The 17077-nt window shown below is 44.4% G+C and overlaps 1 protein-coding gene across 1 annotated transcript in view; it reads right to left on the reverse strand.

Moving 5' to 3' along the window:
- The window catches only part of LOC112553963 (U3 small nucleolar RNA-associated protein 15 homolog), a 49205-nt gene that overhangs the window by 13414 nt on the left and 18714 nt on the right, over positions 1-17077 (reverse strand). Inside the window, exon 6 of the mRNA XM_025221506.1 lies at positions 16786-16911. Within this exon, the coding sequence (XP_025077291.1) occupies positions 16786-16911 (126 nt within the window). The remainder of the gene's footprint in view (positions 1-16785; positions 16912-17077) is intronic.

Here is a 17077-nt window from a genome sequence, read left to right on the forward strand (position 1 = left end):
TTGTAAAAGCTTTTGGTACAGCAGCCAATACTGTAACAAGCATGCTGGACTATTAATAATCATTCAAATACGTTTGCCATAGGTTTAAACCTTGAGTTTGTTTGCTGAAGATGCAAGTGTTGGCTATAATTCCACGTTAACAGTATTGTGGCATGGCGACTACAGGATAAGTGTGTTAAACTGATTGTATTTCGGGAAGGAAAAATGTATTGGATAACATATTGCTTCCATGCACATGTTAATGTTACTGACTGTAATCGTAATGAACAATTCTAATGACTGTTTCTACTGCAAGTTACTGAGAAAGTCGTTGATCAGCAGTACCGTTGGCAAAGAGGAAAGAAGGAGTTGTACAGGAGATTTATGAATAAACAAGAATTAAAAAAATTTATTAAAAAATAAGTACAACTTTATTCTGGGCAACTACAGGTTAGGGATCCTAAGGTAGCAAACGGTTTTACTTTATATTATTAAAATTTCATGTTACTTTGGTTAGTGGATGAGAGATTAAATTTATTCAGCCAATGGTTCAATATAAATACATTATAACCGACCCGACCAGCCGACATAATTACCAGGCCCAGAAAATGGTGATGTAATGGTTGGATAGAAACATCCTGGGTGTTTGCTTGTATTTCTCCACTGGATGCGCGTACACGTGCACAAGAGCGTGGGAGTTCATGCACAAAAAAACTTACCCACAATTCTTTTTTAACTTTTTTTTTTTTTCGAAGAACGGAAGATAAAGAAAGGGGGAAAAAAGGAAAATGGACTAAGTGTGACTAAATATAAAATGACTGCTCACGCATGCCCATGCACACACACACACATATACAAGCTACAAAAAATCACACGAGAGTTTGAACGCATGTGGGTCTGTGGGTCTGGATGTCTGTCTGCGCGTGTTTGCAAGAATATGCACGCATGCGCCCCAAAATTATGTCTTTATCTAGTTACATGTTCTTGCAAAACTACAATGAACGTATAATGCTTCTAGTTGTTCTTTCTCTGTGAGAGAGAGAGAGAAGAAATATATAAAAGAAAAGGACAAACAAGCAAGGTAAAGAAAGAAACAGAAGGAGGAATGAAGGCTTTGATGAGAAGGCAATGATGGCAGGCAGTGTTGGGAGGAAGGCGGTAATCAGATCCTCGCTAGCCGCAGCAAAAGACATCGAAGCATGGGGCTGATGAAGTGACGATTCAGAATCCGGCCCCGACTGTTCCCCGGATGCACCTTGAGCCACGCGCTAAGTGACGTGCGTTCTCACACTCTGTTGGTGCTCTCGTTACAGCTCAGATGTCTGTCACGCTCCGATGGATGGACAGATGATGACATAAATGGGTGAACGGACGGAGAGATGGGTCAGCGACTATCAACACGGTGTTTGGTGCAACGAAGTCTCAAACCTGGGGTGGAGTGTATGGATAAGGCATCCTTCCCATAAACCCCTAATTATTTTCCCTCCCTCTTCTTCCTCCTCCTAAAATCTGTGTTTCTCTTTTTCCTCACTCTCCTTCTCTATTTCGTTCCTTCCCAAATCCGTGCAAAAAGTCTACAGCCTACAAAGTTCAATTACTACAAAACTACAACAATTCTTTAAATATACACCTTTACTGAACACTTTAAGAAAAAAAAAAAAAAAAAACCACACACACACACACAGAGGGAGAAAACTCGGAATCTGATAATTTCGGGATACATGTGTGCCCACCCCTCTTCTATATACACAAAAGAACGAAGATTAAAAAAAAAAAAAAAAGCTGCGTCCTTTATAACTAAAAAAAAAAAGTGCAGTTTTGTTTCTGTTTCCAAGTATGATTTTGCTGTCTCTGTAAATAAGCAAAGATGCTATGTACGCACAGGCGCTCGTCGTCGAAAAGTGAAGGTGAGAGGTCGGAAATTTAGGATACGGGCTTTTTTTTTTTTTTTTTAAAGCAGGGGAAGTAACCAACCACGCGCTGGCTTAGTCATTATCTAAAGTTATTTTTCCGAAGCAAGAAAAACAATAAAAATATCTTATTGCCCTTGGTTCATATAATTGGGAGTTTACACCAGCCGTTCCTGATCTTATCTCACGTACACCAATACATTTAGATAAATAAAGTGGGTTTTCTTTTTAGTAAGAACGCTATTGACAAAAATGTGTGGGTTCTTTTTTTATTGTGGTGGGATGGGAAGGAAGGAGGATAATGGGAATGGGAACCTAGGAAGCAATGACTTTGGTAGAATGATTTGCAAAGTCACCACTTCTGCTTACATTTGTTACTTCTTTATATACAGTGTGTGTATGCGTGTGGGCGCGAATGGTGTAGTAAAGCTTGTTGAGCTATCGAAGGTTGACCATCTGCCAACACTTACTAACCTTGTTATGGCTATGAAGACAGCAATATGTTCTTCTCTCATTACCATCAGTATTGCTATTGTTGTTATTAAATCTCAGCAAAAAAGGAGCAAGGACTGACATCAGCAGAGCCTACCTAAAACCGGGTGAGGGTGACACCTCCCTACTACGGCCGACAGTCGAGGCTTAGAGTCGGAAAGGAGACGGGGGTCCGTATCCGGCAACTTATCCTCCGGACACAGGTGACGAGGTGAGGGCGAGCCTGAGTGGTGCGCCGTGTGCCGGGGATCATTGTCTAGCAGATTGATATCCGAGCTTTGCGTGTGGACGACCTGGTCTCGCGCCTGCAGCCAGGGTTTGGCGACAGACATACGGTTCTGGCGCCATGTTCCTGTCCACATCTGAGTCTTGCCAAGAACGTGCGCCTTTCCTTCCTTCCTCCATTCCGCCTGACAATGCTGCCTGAGTTGACGGGCACCTGGCATCGCCGTCCTTCAGCGCTGCGCACCACGTCCCCGCCCAGTGTTGACTTCCAGTTAGTTTGCTTGTCACGCCCATCAATATTTATGCTGCTTCTGTGCTCTGTTGCATAGATTACCCGGTATCCTCAAGTCATAAAGTTAAAGCATACCCGGTCTTTTTTTTAACAAAACGTAACAGCAAGAAATGATGTGCGCTTTAAAAAAAGGCAGGATGGCAAGGCGTTGCAGAAATGTACAATATCTACTGCTGACAGGTAAAATGTAAGATTGGAAAAAAAAGTCCACCAAACAAAAGCGTCTGGGTGCATACACACCCGCGCCAGTGCGCTGGAGAGAAAGAGAGAGGGTGGGAGGACCGAATCACGGGGAACATACCAAATTCTTTTCTATATTGGGATCAAGCGACCTCTGCCAAATATTCAAAACAATCTTTCCTTGCCGTCTTATTACTTATCAAAGTTATTAAGCGTAGCCGGTGAAGCCGCCGTTGCCACAGGAAAGCTTTTAACATATGTGGTACAGACCATCAACAGACAGCTGCAACACCACTTCACCCGTCCCTCTACCTTCCAGTTCTCCCTCCCCCCTTCCTTTCATACACACCACTCCGTTCCCCCACCGCTCCCTCGTCTTCCAAAACATCTAAGGGAAAAAACAAAAACAAAAGGAGAAGCCTAACAAAAATGTTTCGTTACGAAATAAATAACGGCAAACTTTTATTGGTGCAAAGCAATGGAACTCTCTTTTGTCTTTCTGCCTGAATATGTGCGTGCCTGCGTATGTGTGTGTATCTGCGCGTGCGCAGGCGTTGTAGACAAAACACAAAGAGGGGAAGAGCGAGATGCGACATGAAAACGAAAGAGCGCTGAAAAGGCGGAGGGAGGGAAGTGGAGAGAAAAAGGAGGAAAGAATAAAAGCATGCTTCACATTTAAGTGCGGGCTGACGCTCGGACAGACAGTAGAACATTCATTATTGCCTTCGTTCTTTGATGGTTTGAATGGACACGTGTTCTGAGCTGTTCGGGGAAGGGGAGACGAGGGAAGACAAAGTCCTCTACTTGTCTGCACGATCTCTCTCACACCACCTTCTCTCTCTCTCATTCGCATAATCGAGATATTTATGGGAAGCGAAAGACTCCAAAGTAAGTGAAGACAGCAGCAAGAAAATAATGAGATAGGCACCGAAATTTCTTTCCTTCTTTCTCTCTTCTCTCCCCATCCCTACCCAACTTTGAATCAACAGAATACCCACAGTAAATCTCCATGGGGAGAGCACTTTGTGTAAAAGTAAGGCTCCGTATTTCAACGCCAATATATTTGTGCCTGCCCCACCATGCAGGCAGCTGCCAACAGACACAGCCAGATGCAGAAACCATCTCGCCCAGGCCAGAAGAGCGCAAAATGGGCGAGCGATCGGCGAGGAGCCGCGATGCGCGAGAATTCTTCAATCTCTAATAAATGAGGCAAGAGATAGTTAAATTGATTCGGAAGTCATTACCACGCAGGCGCGTTCCGTGATTAATAGTGCGCAGCCCGGGGGTCAGGCGGACCGAGACTTCTCCCTTCAGCCGAGACTCGACTTCCTGCTGGAGGCGCAACGGTGCAGCGAGGTCCGCGACTGCTTGTCTTCACCCCTACCCCACACCCCGGTGCACCACACTCCTAGCCTTCCTTGCCGCCCCCTACCCACTTAAGACTACTCCACCACCGGAGATGAACTTTTAATAAAAATAAGAAACAAGTAGTGCATAATTTTTCTTAAACCGACTTAGTACCATTGCATCGTCCTTTCAAACACTCCCACAAGTTGTACCCAGCTAGTCACTTTATATCAACACACAAAGACGCCTAAGTGCACAATTTACAAAGTTACTATCGACCCCCTACACACACACCAGCCCCTTAACCCACCTCCAACCAGCCTCACAACCTTCTTTCCTGCATGAATGTACATATGGAGAGGTTAATCCCACTCACTGGCGCCTACATCAGAAACTTTGCTAATACGATGTCAGAACAGTCTGGGTAATTCACAGCTAACCATAATAAAGCACAACACAAATATCTGGAGAATGTTAACTCCAAAGCCGCGAGGAACTGTAAGTGCATTAAAAACCCAGAATTTCTCTTCTCACGTGAATGAGATATAAATAAATATACAAAGGTCAGCTTGACCTGGGAATAATATCACTCGACACGAATACATTACATTGCGCGGGTGAAGAAAAACAAGAAACAGATGCTTCGATTAAAAAAAAAACTCTATCCAAGTCATAAAACAACGAAGAAATACCGATATTGTTTTCCCCTTCATAAAATGAGAACGACCATTCCAAACTCCCGCTGGGCAGATATACAGCATCAAAAGGTCCGACAACAAGTTAGTCTTTCTTTTATTTTCTTACAAACATGTGGCGACAAATACAGAGCCTGTCCGCGCGCTTGTGTGCTGTGCGTGTGTCCGAGCGTACCGATGAGGAGGAATGTGATTAACAATAAATTCAGCACGATTTCAACACATTCCTGCAGAAAAAAATCCATGATTTTCGTACCATACATCCAATAACCTTTCAAAATCTCTATGGAAAAATAAAACCACACACGCACGCATACACACAATCACAACAGCCCCGCTGCCCGATCCTTTGCTCATCGATCTCGATCAGCTCCACCCCCAGCGCCAGGCGCGGCCTGCTCACCTCGGTTCGATTTGCCGCGCATCCCTGGCCCCACCCAGCGAGTCACGTGATTTGGCGACACGCTCGCGTGTCCCCGGGGTTAGCTGCTTCCCAGTGAAATGCAAAGGGCAACAACACCAGCAGCGAGGGGGGCTACAGCAGAGGAAGCGAGAGCGGGAGGGTAGTTGTGCGGAGAGATTGGGGGAGGCGATAGAGAAGTGTTGGACAACACCATCACACCAGCAAGGTGAAGAAACCGCTCTGGGAGGTGATTAAAATCGAGGAGATTATCGTGGAGGCATCGCAAGTGAGCGGTAGCTTGCGTGTGGGGTGTGCAGCATGCTGCTGTAGGAGAAAGGAGGGTGGTCCGGGCGCAGAAAGGCTGCTAGAGTCATCGACAATGTGATGAAGCTTAGAGTTCACGTCGATGGTCAGATTGCGATCTTTCTTTAGATTAGATGTAAGGGAAAAAAAAAGAGAGAGGGGGGAGGGTTGTGGTGAGATAAAAGAAAAAAAATGCGATAAACACCAGAACTCTCTTACACAAGACACTCCCCCTGTTTTCTTCCCTTCGCCTAGACATCAAGTTCAGGCGGTGAAAATTAGTCACTCACTCCTCGGTTCACCACGTTCAAGTATGTCATGGGGTCACCCGTTGGCTGACACTTATCTTTCTTGTATGTTTGACTGTCGGTTTGTTTGTAATCTTTCGTCATGCAGCGGACTGAGCTCGCATTTACGCGGGGAAATGCGTTTTACGAATTCTAGTATTATTACACTCCTTGGCCCGTCGGTACAAAGCTCACCAGTGAAGGAAGCATGAAATTAACTGCTCCAGCAAACGCAGGTCAGCGGTTCAGATGGTTGAAACTGTTTATTTTTCAGCAACTTATAAACAGATTATTAGCAGAGTGAGATGTCAATATGTGGTTCCGAGTGTGTTGGTAGGTTGTGGTGGTACAACGGTATCCCAAAGGTAAAGATGATCTGTAGGTTGGCTAGGATGCCGAAGCAATGATCTTTATTTAATCAGGAGCAGTGCTCAGCGGTCGGCACACCATCAGGAGGTCTTCCCCCTCATCTCATCCCACAGACCAGAGGTATAATAATACTGGAGATAATTCCAACAGTGTGTTATATGACCCTAAGGCCAACACTCAAGCACCCTTATAAATTTGGCCAGTTTTGACTCCACTGATAAAAATATTCTCAAAACACATTCATTATCATCATGAATATTATGAAGAGGGGACGGCGAAGAGAAGGAGAGAGGGTCTCTGTATGTGGGTGTGGAGGGGGAGTGGGGTGCCGTGCACGCGTTCTGAAATCAAGCAAAACTATGAACCTGAAGCAAAAGACAGCGCAGAAGATAGGAAATAGATGGAGGGGAAAACTCGCCTAGCAATCATGTCTCCCAGCTGACGTCAATACATCTCTCGGGTATTTTCATACGGCCTGTCAAAACTTCCATACTACACTCCTCTCTGGCTGCCCCAGCCTCATCCCATTAACACGCAAATGCACTACCTTTCGATCATCGTTCTTGACGCGATGGCCAATCACACTTGGTAAAAAGATAAAAACAAAACAAAAAACCCCAAACCCCACTTTTTTTTAAAAAAAAAAAGGTCTTAACGCCTTTGAACTTTGCTGAGAAACCATGACTGCCGCGTCCCTGTCAGACGCACTGCATCGCCAAACACACATCATCTGGATATGGTCGGCAGTGGGGGGAAACAGAATAGACACTAAGAGACAAAAAAAAACATGGGAAGATAGAGAAGTGTAGCTAAGAAACATAGTCCATGCTCCACTGAAATGTCAGCATAAAGCTATGTGGACGACAGCGAGGTCAAAATATATAACAATCATCCTGTCATGCATCATCAGAAAAAAAAAAGACCAAACAAGAGGGAGGTAAGTTATAGCCATTGAAATCTCTGGGAAAACACAGAAATGTGTGTGTGTGTGTGTGCAATAGATGCGTTTCAACATCTCTAACACGAACTACTGCATTCATACTGCCACTTTAAATTATAAAGCTATAACACTTTTTACTAAGCGAAGATCTTTTATTAGAACTCTGCGAAGCGGACATAAGCTTTCACGCGACATACATAAAAACAATGGGAAGATAAAATTAAAAGGGAGTTTGAGCGGGTGGCAGAAGAAAGATAAAGGAGTAGATGAATGAAAAGGAAATAAAAAGCGCGGGGTGGGGGGACTAAGAACGAAAAAACCCAAGGGACCGATGAACGACAGAACAGAAAAAAAACATACAATCATAAAATAAATGGATGGAACGCAGGCGGAGACAGACCAAAACACAAGAAAGTATTCCAGTCAGTGAATTGCTGACTCCGAGAACAACGTGTTTTTCACCTCGCTGGTGCTTTTGTTTTTCCTCTCTATCGATATATCATCCCCCGCCCACCCACTCACCACCCCAACTCCCCAAACACACCGCACAATAATATGTCTTAACAGCGTGGCAGCCATATAGCACTCTATCAATTTTTTTTCTCTCCCTTTTCTTTCTTTTTCACGCACTCCTTCAACCACTACGCCAGATCGGCATGTCGCTACGATATCAGGTATCGGAATGACTGGGAGATGCCCTGACCTGAAGTGCACGTGCAGTCAAGAGCTCACGACACCAGACCTTTGCTTCGTGTACCTCGCTGAAAGACGCTCGCCATGTTTCATGTAGATTTATGGAGCGTGATAGTCATCCGGAATCGTTTCTCCAGATCCGCCGCAGTCGATTTCTTTTGTCGAATCCAGCTCCCTTTTCTCCGTATAAATTCCCCACTGACAGATCACGGCGGTTCCTCCTCTAGCTCCGAGGCCGCTTGGGGCCGTGGTAGGAGGCCAGGCCCCTGTTGCCCAGGCGGTCATTGGTCTCCACCCCTCTCGCAGTTACCTCCCTTTCCCTCACCCCAAGCTCGCACAGCAGCAGATAAAGGCATGGAGGCTCTATGGGGTGGATCATGAGAAACAGCAGTCACGATGCAGCGAGACTCTGTGGTATCTGAGAATTGTTCTCTGTCAACAGTTGCATCCCCCTTCCATAGTCTCTTTCTGAATGTACTTACAGTCGTCCCCTCCCGTCACAAGCAAGATGAGAAAACAAGTAAAAGGTTGACTTTTGTCTGCTGGTTAAGGAGGAGACGATCTACCGAAAAGAATGCACATCACACACGCGCACATATTATTTTCACCGCTGACACCCGCGCAAACAACTGTTGTGTAGGTTGTTAATACAAACTATTTTCAGCGGAGAAAACGAGAACAACGCTTAATAAAACCGAACTCAGCTAACAGATTACAGTCAGGCCCTCAAGGTACTTTAACCTACACACAAAGGCGCCCTACAAGGGTCCATCCTCACACACACATATACTCATAGGGCTCATACCCTAAGGGCTCTTTTCTATCAAACAAAAATGCTTTTAAGGCCATTTTCCACTTTAAGCTCGTATGTTACGTTGTGAGGAAAAAAGTTTGGCCCGTTACCCTCGACATAACCTATCCTACAATTTAGAGCTACAACTATACTGACATGCGGGTAAAAAACACGAACAACACATTCTCTCTTCTCTCTCACACAAACACACACAGAAACAGCAAGAAAGAAAAAAAAAAGGCCTCCTTTTATAACCCTGTAGCGTGTTTTCTGAAATCTAATTTTCATACAAGCGTCTGATAAAAGAACAAAATAATAAGCAAACAAATAAACAAAAATACTGCAAAGGATGGATAGATGAATTGAGATAGATGCCTCTTCATATCGTAGCCAGGTGGACTAGGGAAAGGGTGAAGAGATGAGAGAGAAGCGAGAAAATTTAATAAAGGTGAATGGGTTTGGAGGATGGGACAGGGGCGTGGTATGGGGAAGTAACTCCGTAATCTGAAACAGACGCACGCATATTATTCATGCATTAGGATCCCGTCTCTCTTATCTCCCCACAACCCACCTCTCTCTCTCCGTCTTTCCATCCCCTTCTCTCCTTAAAAAATGCTTTTGGTTTTGCACAACAATAAAAGTAAAACAACCAAATCCTCTCAAATGGTTTACCTTTATATTTTTCAAAAAAAAGCGCAATGACAATCATGCCCGTTGTGGAATGTCTATTGTGCACCGTATTTTTTAATAAACATTTTAAAGGTGTTCCCCCCCTCTCGCTGCTGAAGGCACAGACATGATAACCCAGCGGCACAATAAGGGTAGTACCTGCCTACTTCAGTACCCGCCCCACCGCTCCAGAAGATCCTCACTTCCGCGGAGCGCGCGTACATCACGAAGCTCGGAGAACAGGTGAGAGAGGAAGTTTTCTCTCACCTCCCGCTCCTCCCCAAGACCGTTATGGCGGCTGAACGACACTATATCGTCGACATTCTTTTAATGCTGAGACCCCCCGCAGCGCGAAAAAAAAAATTAATAAAAAGCAAAGACACGTGCGCAATCGTCAGAAATCTTTTAGAACGGTCCGACGATTTCAGACAGGAAGCTTAATTTTGTTCCATTTTCGCCCCTTTTCCATTACCTTTCCCCCTTTCCCTCTTTTTTTAAACTTGCGCAGACAATGTGCATCCTATTCAACGGTGAAGAGAGATAGAGGAATGAAGTTTTGGGGAGCCCAGTTTGGAATGATGATGATGATGATGAAGAAAGTGACATCCGTTTAGAAGGCGCAATGCTTTTCATACTTTGATGTGTTGCCGATGCACTAGCTCCAAACGTAAATGTACCGCATCGAGGGACCCTACCTCTCTTGTCCTGTAGACCTTTCAAGATCTCGCTCTCCACGCCTGCAGCCAGAGCATCCTGGCCTCCTTTGGACGTAGAAAACATTTCCAATTTCTGCCAAATCGTGCGGAAAGTGACAGCCCTAGCAGATTCACCCAGAACCAGAAAGTACAAAAATTAAACCGACTCTACAGTTCTCTGCTGTTACGGACATGGGGTGAGAGATGGGAGGGACACTTAACTCTCATACATCCCCTCGCCCCATCTCTCACCACAGTCTGCACAAGTGTCCGAGAATTTCAGAGAGCGAGTTGGACCGGTTGTGAAGTTTCTGACACTTTTGTGGACGATCAAGGACCTACGAACGGTTATGCATTCTGCTCCGGGACAATGCAACTGTCTTGTGGGATCTCTTTGTAAGGGGGATGTGGGAGAATCCAAGTTGTTCTTCCACCTTCCTAGCGACGAAGAAGCTAGTCCTGGTTACATTTGCTAGCATAACTGCACCGTGAACGTTCTCTCTCTCTGTCTGTCTGCTCTATTTGCGTGTGGCCTTTAAACAAACCTTTCACCTCACTTTAGGAGGCCTGCCTTTCATTTACCTTCATTAAAGCACTTCCAAAACAAACACTTTACAGGATTGGAAATGGTGTTCAGCAACAAAGTTCACATGTTTTCTTTTTCAGGCACAGCCTTCACTTTCAAGCCTACGCGACGCATCGTCAAATTACAAATGCTTCTCCAAGATGTTCACTGTCCGACGAAGAGGCATCCTTCTATACTGACCGTTCTTAAACGGACAAAATATAAACGAACGGGTTTAAACATGTTCGGCATTGTTTCTTTTAATATGACGGTTATATAAAAATATTGCCAAATTTGTGAACAGCAACTGGATATTTAAAATGTCTGCCGCTGCGTTTATAGGCCCTTCACCTTTAGCTGTCTTGATTTGAGGTGTCTCTCACACACGCACACATACACGCGTGGAGGGCGCGTGAAGACACAGGCGGATGTGGGTGAAGACGAAGGGAAGGCGAGAAGCGCGTGCAACAAGTAAACAGCCCGAAGAGCCACAAAGGCCAACATCATTGCCGACCGCTGGCGTCCTTTGTGCGGGCTTCAGCTGCTACAAGCATTTCGCTCATCTTACACATTGTGATACTTTATCGTCTCTATGTTTCTTTTCATCTGAGCCATCGGTAACAAACATTTCCACATCGCAGCTGCGAAAGCCGTTACATGTCGGCTGGATTTTTTGCCATTCGAGATAATAGCTTTAGTATTCAATGGGGCAGAGCTTTAGTCGCTGTTATATTCATTTGTAAAAGGAAGCATGAATGTAGATAAAATCAGGACCACTCACTGCAAGGCACGGGGACCCCATCGAAGGAGGGGAGAGAATCCCTTCTCCCTCTTTACGCTGCCAACTGCGCCTGGCAGCCCTATGGCGGCTACACGTGGCAACAGGCAAGAACTAAGAGGAGGCAATCATAACAGCATGGATTCTAATTCGAAAGATGTAATGAAACAGAGAAAATGTCCCAGCCCCCCGGTTCGCTGGCCGTAATGAATGAAAATGTCTTATTCACGTGCGCCCCACGGTAACGGTTGGCCACGCCAGGCAAGCCTCCAATGCGAATCGCAGCGAGCTTTTGTCGGGATTAAACCGTTTAATGACGCAACCTCACCTCTGCAGCCCGTGTTTTTCATTTTACTTCCCAGGAGCGTCCAAAGCCAACCTCGGGGTACCCAGCGCTGGTCTGCCAAGCTAAACATTGGCACAAAACATAATGCGTTCGAAGGCGCGAATGCAAAAAGACAGACAAAGTGAAAGAAAAGAAGAAAGGGGAGCGGGAAAAAAAAAAGCCACACATTTTGCGTTTTGCATCGGAACGTACTTAATGATTTTGAAATATGGAGCGAGCAGGCAAAGCACGCGCGGAACTGAACAGCACCACCCAGACCCATTAATCACAATTATGACAGCAGATGCCGTGCATCCATCCACTACCCTAACTCACCCACCCCAAACCACCACCCTCAGCTCTAAAACACCCCACGACGCTTCTATCCTTTTGTTCATTTTTACTTTTTTCTTCTTTTTTTTTTTTCTTAAATTCAACTTTCCGCTTCCTGAAGAAAATGTACGTTATTCAACTCTCCACCCCTAAACAACCCCCAGACCCCCTTTTTGCGATCAAGGGGTTCTACTTCCCCTGTTCTGGCTCCTAAAATGGACGTTTAGCGTGAAGCGAGGGAGCATTTAAGGGCATTCTTAAGATGAGAGGCGGGCTGGGAGAAGACAGCGAAGAAGGACATCCTGGAGGTAGGCAGGACCCAAGTGGCAGGCGTTGTGAGAAAACGCACTCGGAACGAAGGACAAGCAGGAAACAGAGACAGCAAAGGGAGGGATACTCCTACGGCCGAACAACACAATAATATTTGAAATAAAAACGCTGGCAGGGGTAGGGAGTGTATGAATAAGTTTTTGTTTTGTTTTGTTTTGTTTTATCTAGCTTCCATGTTATCTATCAAACGTCTTTCCATGACCTCAGCTGAACTCTGATCTAGTACTCATACCACTAGGAGGAAGCGACAAAGGAACTGACGCCGGCACAAAATCAATGGGAATTACTTTTTATTTATTTTGACCTACAAAAGTGACTTTTACACACACCGCTCAGTTCCAACCATGAACCACAGTATATGCATCGTTCATTTTTTTCCCCCCACTTCGGCTACTTTTTCGAAGGGAGGGGAGAAAGCGAAGTATGTACAGTGTCTTCACAACCCACAGATCATGATCCATCAGGGCCAACAAAGTGACCAAAGCATGGACGTATAAACCACAATGACAGTTGCTTAACTGTGTCCGTCGCGCGAATATGATTTGCTTTTAACATATGTCTGCTAATGAAAGTACGACAGAAAGGAAGGGAGGATGACTGAATGTTTTGACGTTTTGAGACTGTACACAACCTATGAATGATGTCGAAGAACTCGCTCACAAATTATATTATGACCAGTTCTACTTTTGTTAACAACAATGAAAACGAATGTTTGTAGACTGTGGTCCTGCACCGAAAGATTGCCAGACAACGAACCTCCACTCAAAAGTTATCTTCTTATCAATTCTGAAAACATTTTTCGTTTACGAAAGAAACAGTCACGTGAATGTTATTATAAATTTTGTCATCATGCTTTTTTTATTGGCTTATCGGGCCTCAAAACCTATTTCAACACCGCATTTTGCAAGTAGAGGCAATGCTAAAGTATACCCAGAGTTTTTTCCCCTTAGCACCAGAACACGATAGCAGAAACGGAAGTGACGACAGTACACCAAAGCCACGGACATGTGTGTGGCGAACAAGATCTCCGCTTTCATGTCGGGTCAGCTGATGCGGAAAATATGCAGATTTGTAAGCAAAAGCACCCTTCTTCCCCAAAACACCCCATTTTTACCGCGTGGCGGCCCGCCCTTCTGCTGCAACACGAGAGCCGCAGTAGACAGACCAAGACGCGTCTGTGGTCCTGCCTCATCTCCCACGACAAAAATTTAGCAGATTACAAGATTAGTTCTCAATTTGCCTCGGGATCTCAAGCCAGATCAGACATAATGCTTCACCTTTGATCGTCATATCAGGTAAATCTCGGAACATATGGCTGAAGATTATGACAGCAGTTATTCAATCCACTTCTTCCGCCAGCCCCTGTGTAACGGGGCCACAAGAGAAGAAAAAGAAAAAAAAAATGGGGGAAAATGTAATTGCATTTTAAACCAAGCCTGAAGACGGTTATTCTGTCCATCAATCTAGGAGGAGGGCAGAGACAGATCCTCTCAAAATAAAACTAGCTTAAAATGAAAACGCTTGGTTGCCAGAACGGACTGTGGAAAATAACAACCATATGTCACAAGAATGACACCAAATCCTTGACAATCTTTCGCAGATTTCGAGGTCTACTGCACATCAAACAAGATACCCACGCGGGAAAAATCAGCATACCATTCCGTCTTGTCTTCCAAGGATGCCTTGATTTATATAACGGTTGCTGTTCCGCACGTGCTTGCGTCAGCATGTATGGTTCTCGTGGACGAGCATCTCGAGAATCGCGTGGAAAATGCTCTCGGAATGAAATGCTGGAAACTGGACTACCGGCGACACACGAGAATAAGAAAATTCTAGCTTGGAACAGGACAGCAATACCTAAACAGGAAACCGAAACGTTCTCTCCCTCCCCCGTCTCTTCCTCTCTCTCTCACACGCTGTTTAAATGACTTGTTCCCCAAAACAATATAAGCATAACAATACAATTATTATGTAATTGTTATATTAATGCATTTCAAATGTAAAAGCTAAAACACTGAATTTTTGTATATACCTGTATATACCTTTCATCCATATGTCAATGTTTAATTTTTTTTTTTATGCTGTCCCCTACCCCTTTTCTAAGGTTGTTGGAGGTGGGTATTGTGACAAAGTACTAGGAGGATGAATAAACTGCAGTTAAAACACATTTCGTTGCAGTCTGCAATGCCAAAGCATTATATATATATATATACAAGACATATAAATTATTGAAATTTCATTGACCATTTGTCCAACTACCATGATGTATCTTTACTCCTGTGTGTGTTAAATGTCTGTGTATGTATGCCTGCCCTTGTGAGCAAAAGAAAAATTTCTGTCTTGGGTATCCTCGACACAATAAAGTCTGATTTGATTTGATTTTGATTTGATTTAAAAGTTATTTCTCTGTGTGTCCCTTTCTACATTTCTACTCTTCCCTGATGGAAAGTTTTTGTAGGTATGATGGTCTTGAGAAGTGCCCGAATTTGCAGGAGATACAAAGGATCTTCCTGCAGCATATCATCTCCATGGTTCGCGTTTCATTTTGCACTAACAGACAAACAGCCAAACGGGAGGAATAGATCAAGTCGAAGAAGATAACAATAGTATGAACGCAAGCAATACATCGAGCTTCGCACATCTGGATACACCGCAGGTTGCAAACCCTACCTCGTTGGAATGCTGCCACAAAATCGGATCAAAGATGTCAAACTTGTCTTTTTAGCTTCAGAAGGATAATCTACGATGGAACTGCGTAACCCACTTAGACCGTACCGACATTTCTGGGAAATGCCCTGGCTACTCCCCAACTCCCCCTTCTAACAACGGCTGGCTTTGGCGAGGAAGGTGGAACGAATGCTAACGATTGGCTCTTAATGTCTGCGGGCAACAGTTACATACTCTCTCTCCTTTAGCCAAGCTTTGTGACCGAATGCGTCTTTCGACAACCAGGCGGAAGATGGGATAAATCAGCACCACTTTCTTTTGGTCGCTGATCCTCTCCTGATTTTTATGAGTTTTTTTCCCCCAGTTTTGTTTTGGTTTTTGTTCTAGTAGTGGGCTGGAGAGATTTGTGCGAGGTTTTAAGGGTGCACCTGCATGTGCATACCTTACTGCCGCCCTGTGCCGCTCGTGGTCTCCAAAGTGCGCGCCTAATAATGCCACACGTGTTATCACAATTTAAAGCTCCTTCCTATATTCTGCGGTGACAACACCCAGCGTTAATCATCTGCTCAAAGTAAAACACGAAATGGCGTATGCTGCTGTTAATCCAACCGACATGCCATGTTTTACAGAAAGCATTTAGATAATCACCTGCCGAACGGGTTCTAATTTGTAGGAAATTGCTTGATCTACGAAGTGTTTACTTCATCTCCTGTCACTTTAAACGCTTAAAGCATGAAAGCGATGAATGTTTTCAGACATACCCAAGCCTCCATCCCTCTAATAATTCTCGCAAATTAAAATACCTAAGAACATGAAAGTCTTTCCATAAACAACCTCTTCTTCATTTTCCTCTCTCATCCCTGAGCCAGCAAGTGCACAAAAGACATCGACCCAATGCACCCGAATACACTTTACAGTCAAAACATAAGATTCGGTACCTGATGTCAGCATCATCGGTGATGTTCTCGAATCGACTCATTCTTCAAATGACATCAAACGTAGAAAAGTTCAGAGAGGACCCGCACACAGAAAAAGAGAAAGAAAAAGAGTTTCGACGGCACAACACGACGTACACTCCCGTAGCTCATAAATGTCAAACAACTTGTTCTCAGCACAGTAAACACATTCAGTTTGATACCCCCATCCCGATACCCGCCTATGCAATCTTCAAGTGCTAATTGAAATCCAAAACAAGATCAAATAAACGCAAATTATTTATTTATTTTTCAGCCAATCAATTTCTTCTAGTCAACGGCTGTCATGTGCTGTGAATCGTGAAATGATGGTGGATTCTGTATTCTGGAGTGGCTGTCTGGTCATGCATTCCCCCACCCCTATACATTCTGTGACCAAAGCTGGCGTTTATTAAGCGATGTTGGTGGTTGGCGACTTTGCTATTAAGCGTATAAAAGTGCCACGATTGTGTTCATTTGTGTCCTGCGCATTTTTAGTCTATCATATGTATGTCCATGTGATTATATATATATGCAGTGTATATGTGTGTGCAGGCCTTACCTGCAGTCATAAAGATGTTGCCGCTGGGGAACATGAGTACACTCTCCACCGGGTGGCCATGCTCAACTGTCAACACACTGGCTTCTCTGCGGGTGTCGAACAGTTTGGCTTTGTGGTCGTAGGAACCTGTCAAAGTATTCACATCGTTCACGGCACGACTCTACTCTCCATATGTCACCTTGTCTCCACTCACAATCTTACTCAATTAAAAATACATACGAATGACCGCCCGCTCATCATCGCTATTATCGTCCTATTGCAAAGACTGTTGGTTACCTAGCATTCTGTGACA

The sequence above is a fragment of the Pomacea canaliculata genome, linkage group LG13 (assembly GCF_003073045.1).
Source record: "Pomacea canaliculata isolate SZHN2017 linkage group LG13, ASM307304v1, whole genome shotgun sequence".
Taxonomy (NCBI): domain Eukaryota; kingdom Metazoa; phylum Mollusca; class Gastropoda; order Architaenioglossa; family Ampullariidae; genus Pomacea; species Pomacea canaliculata.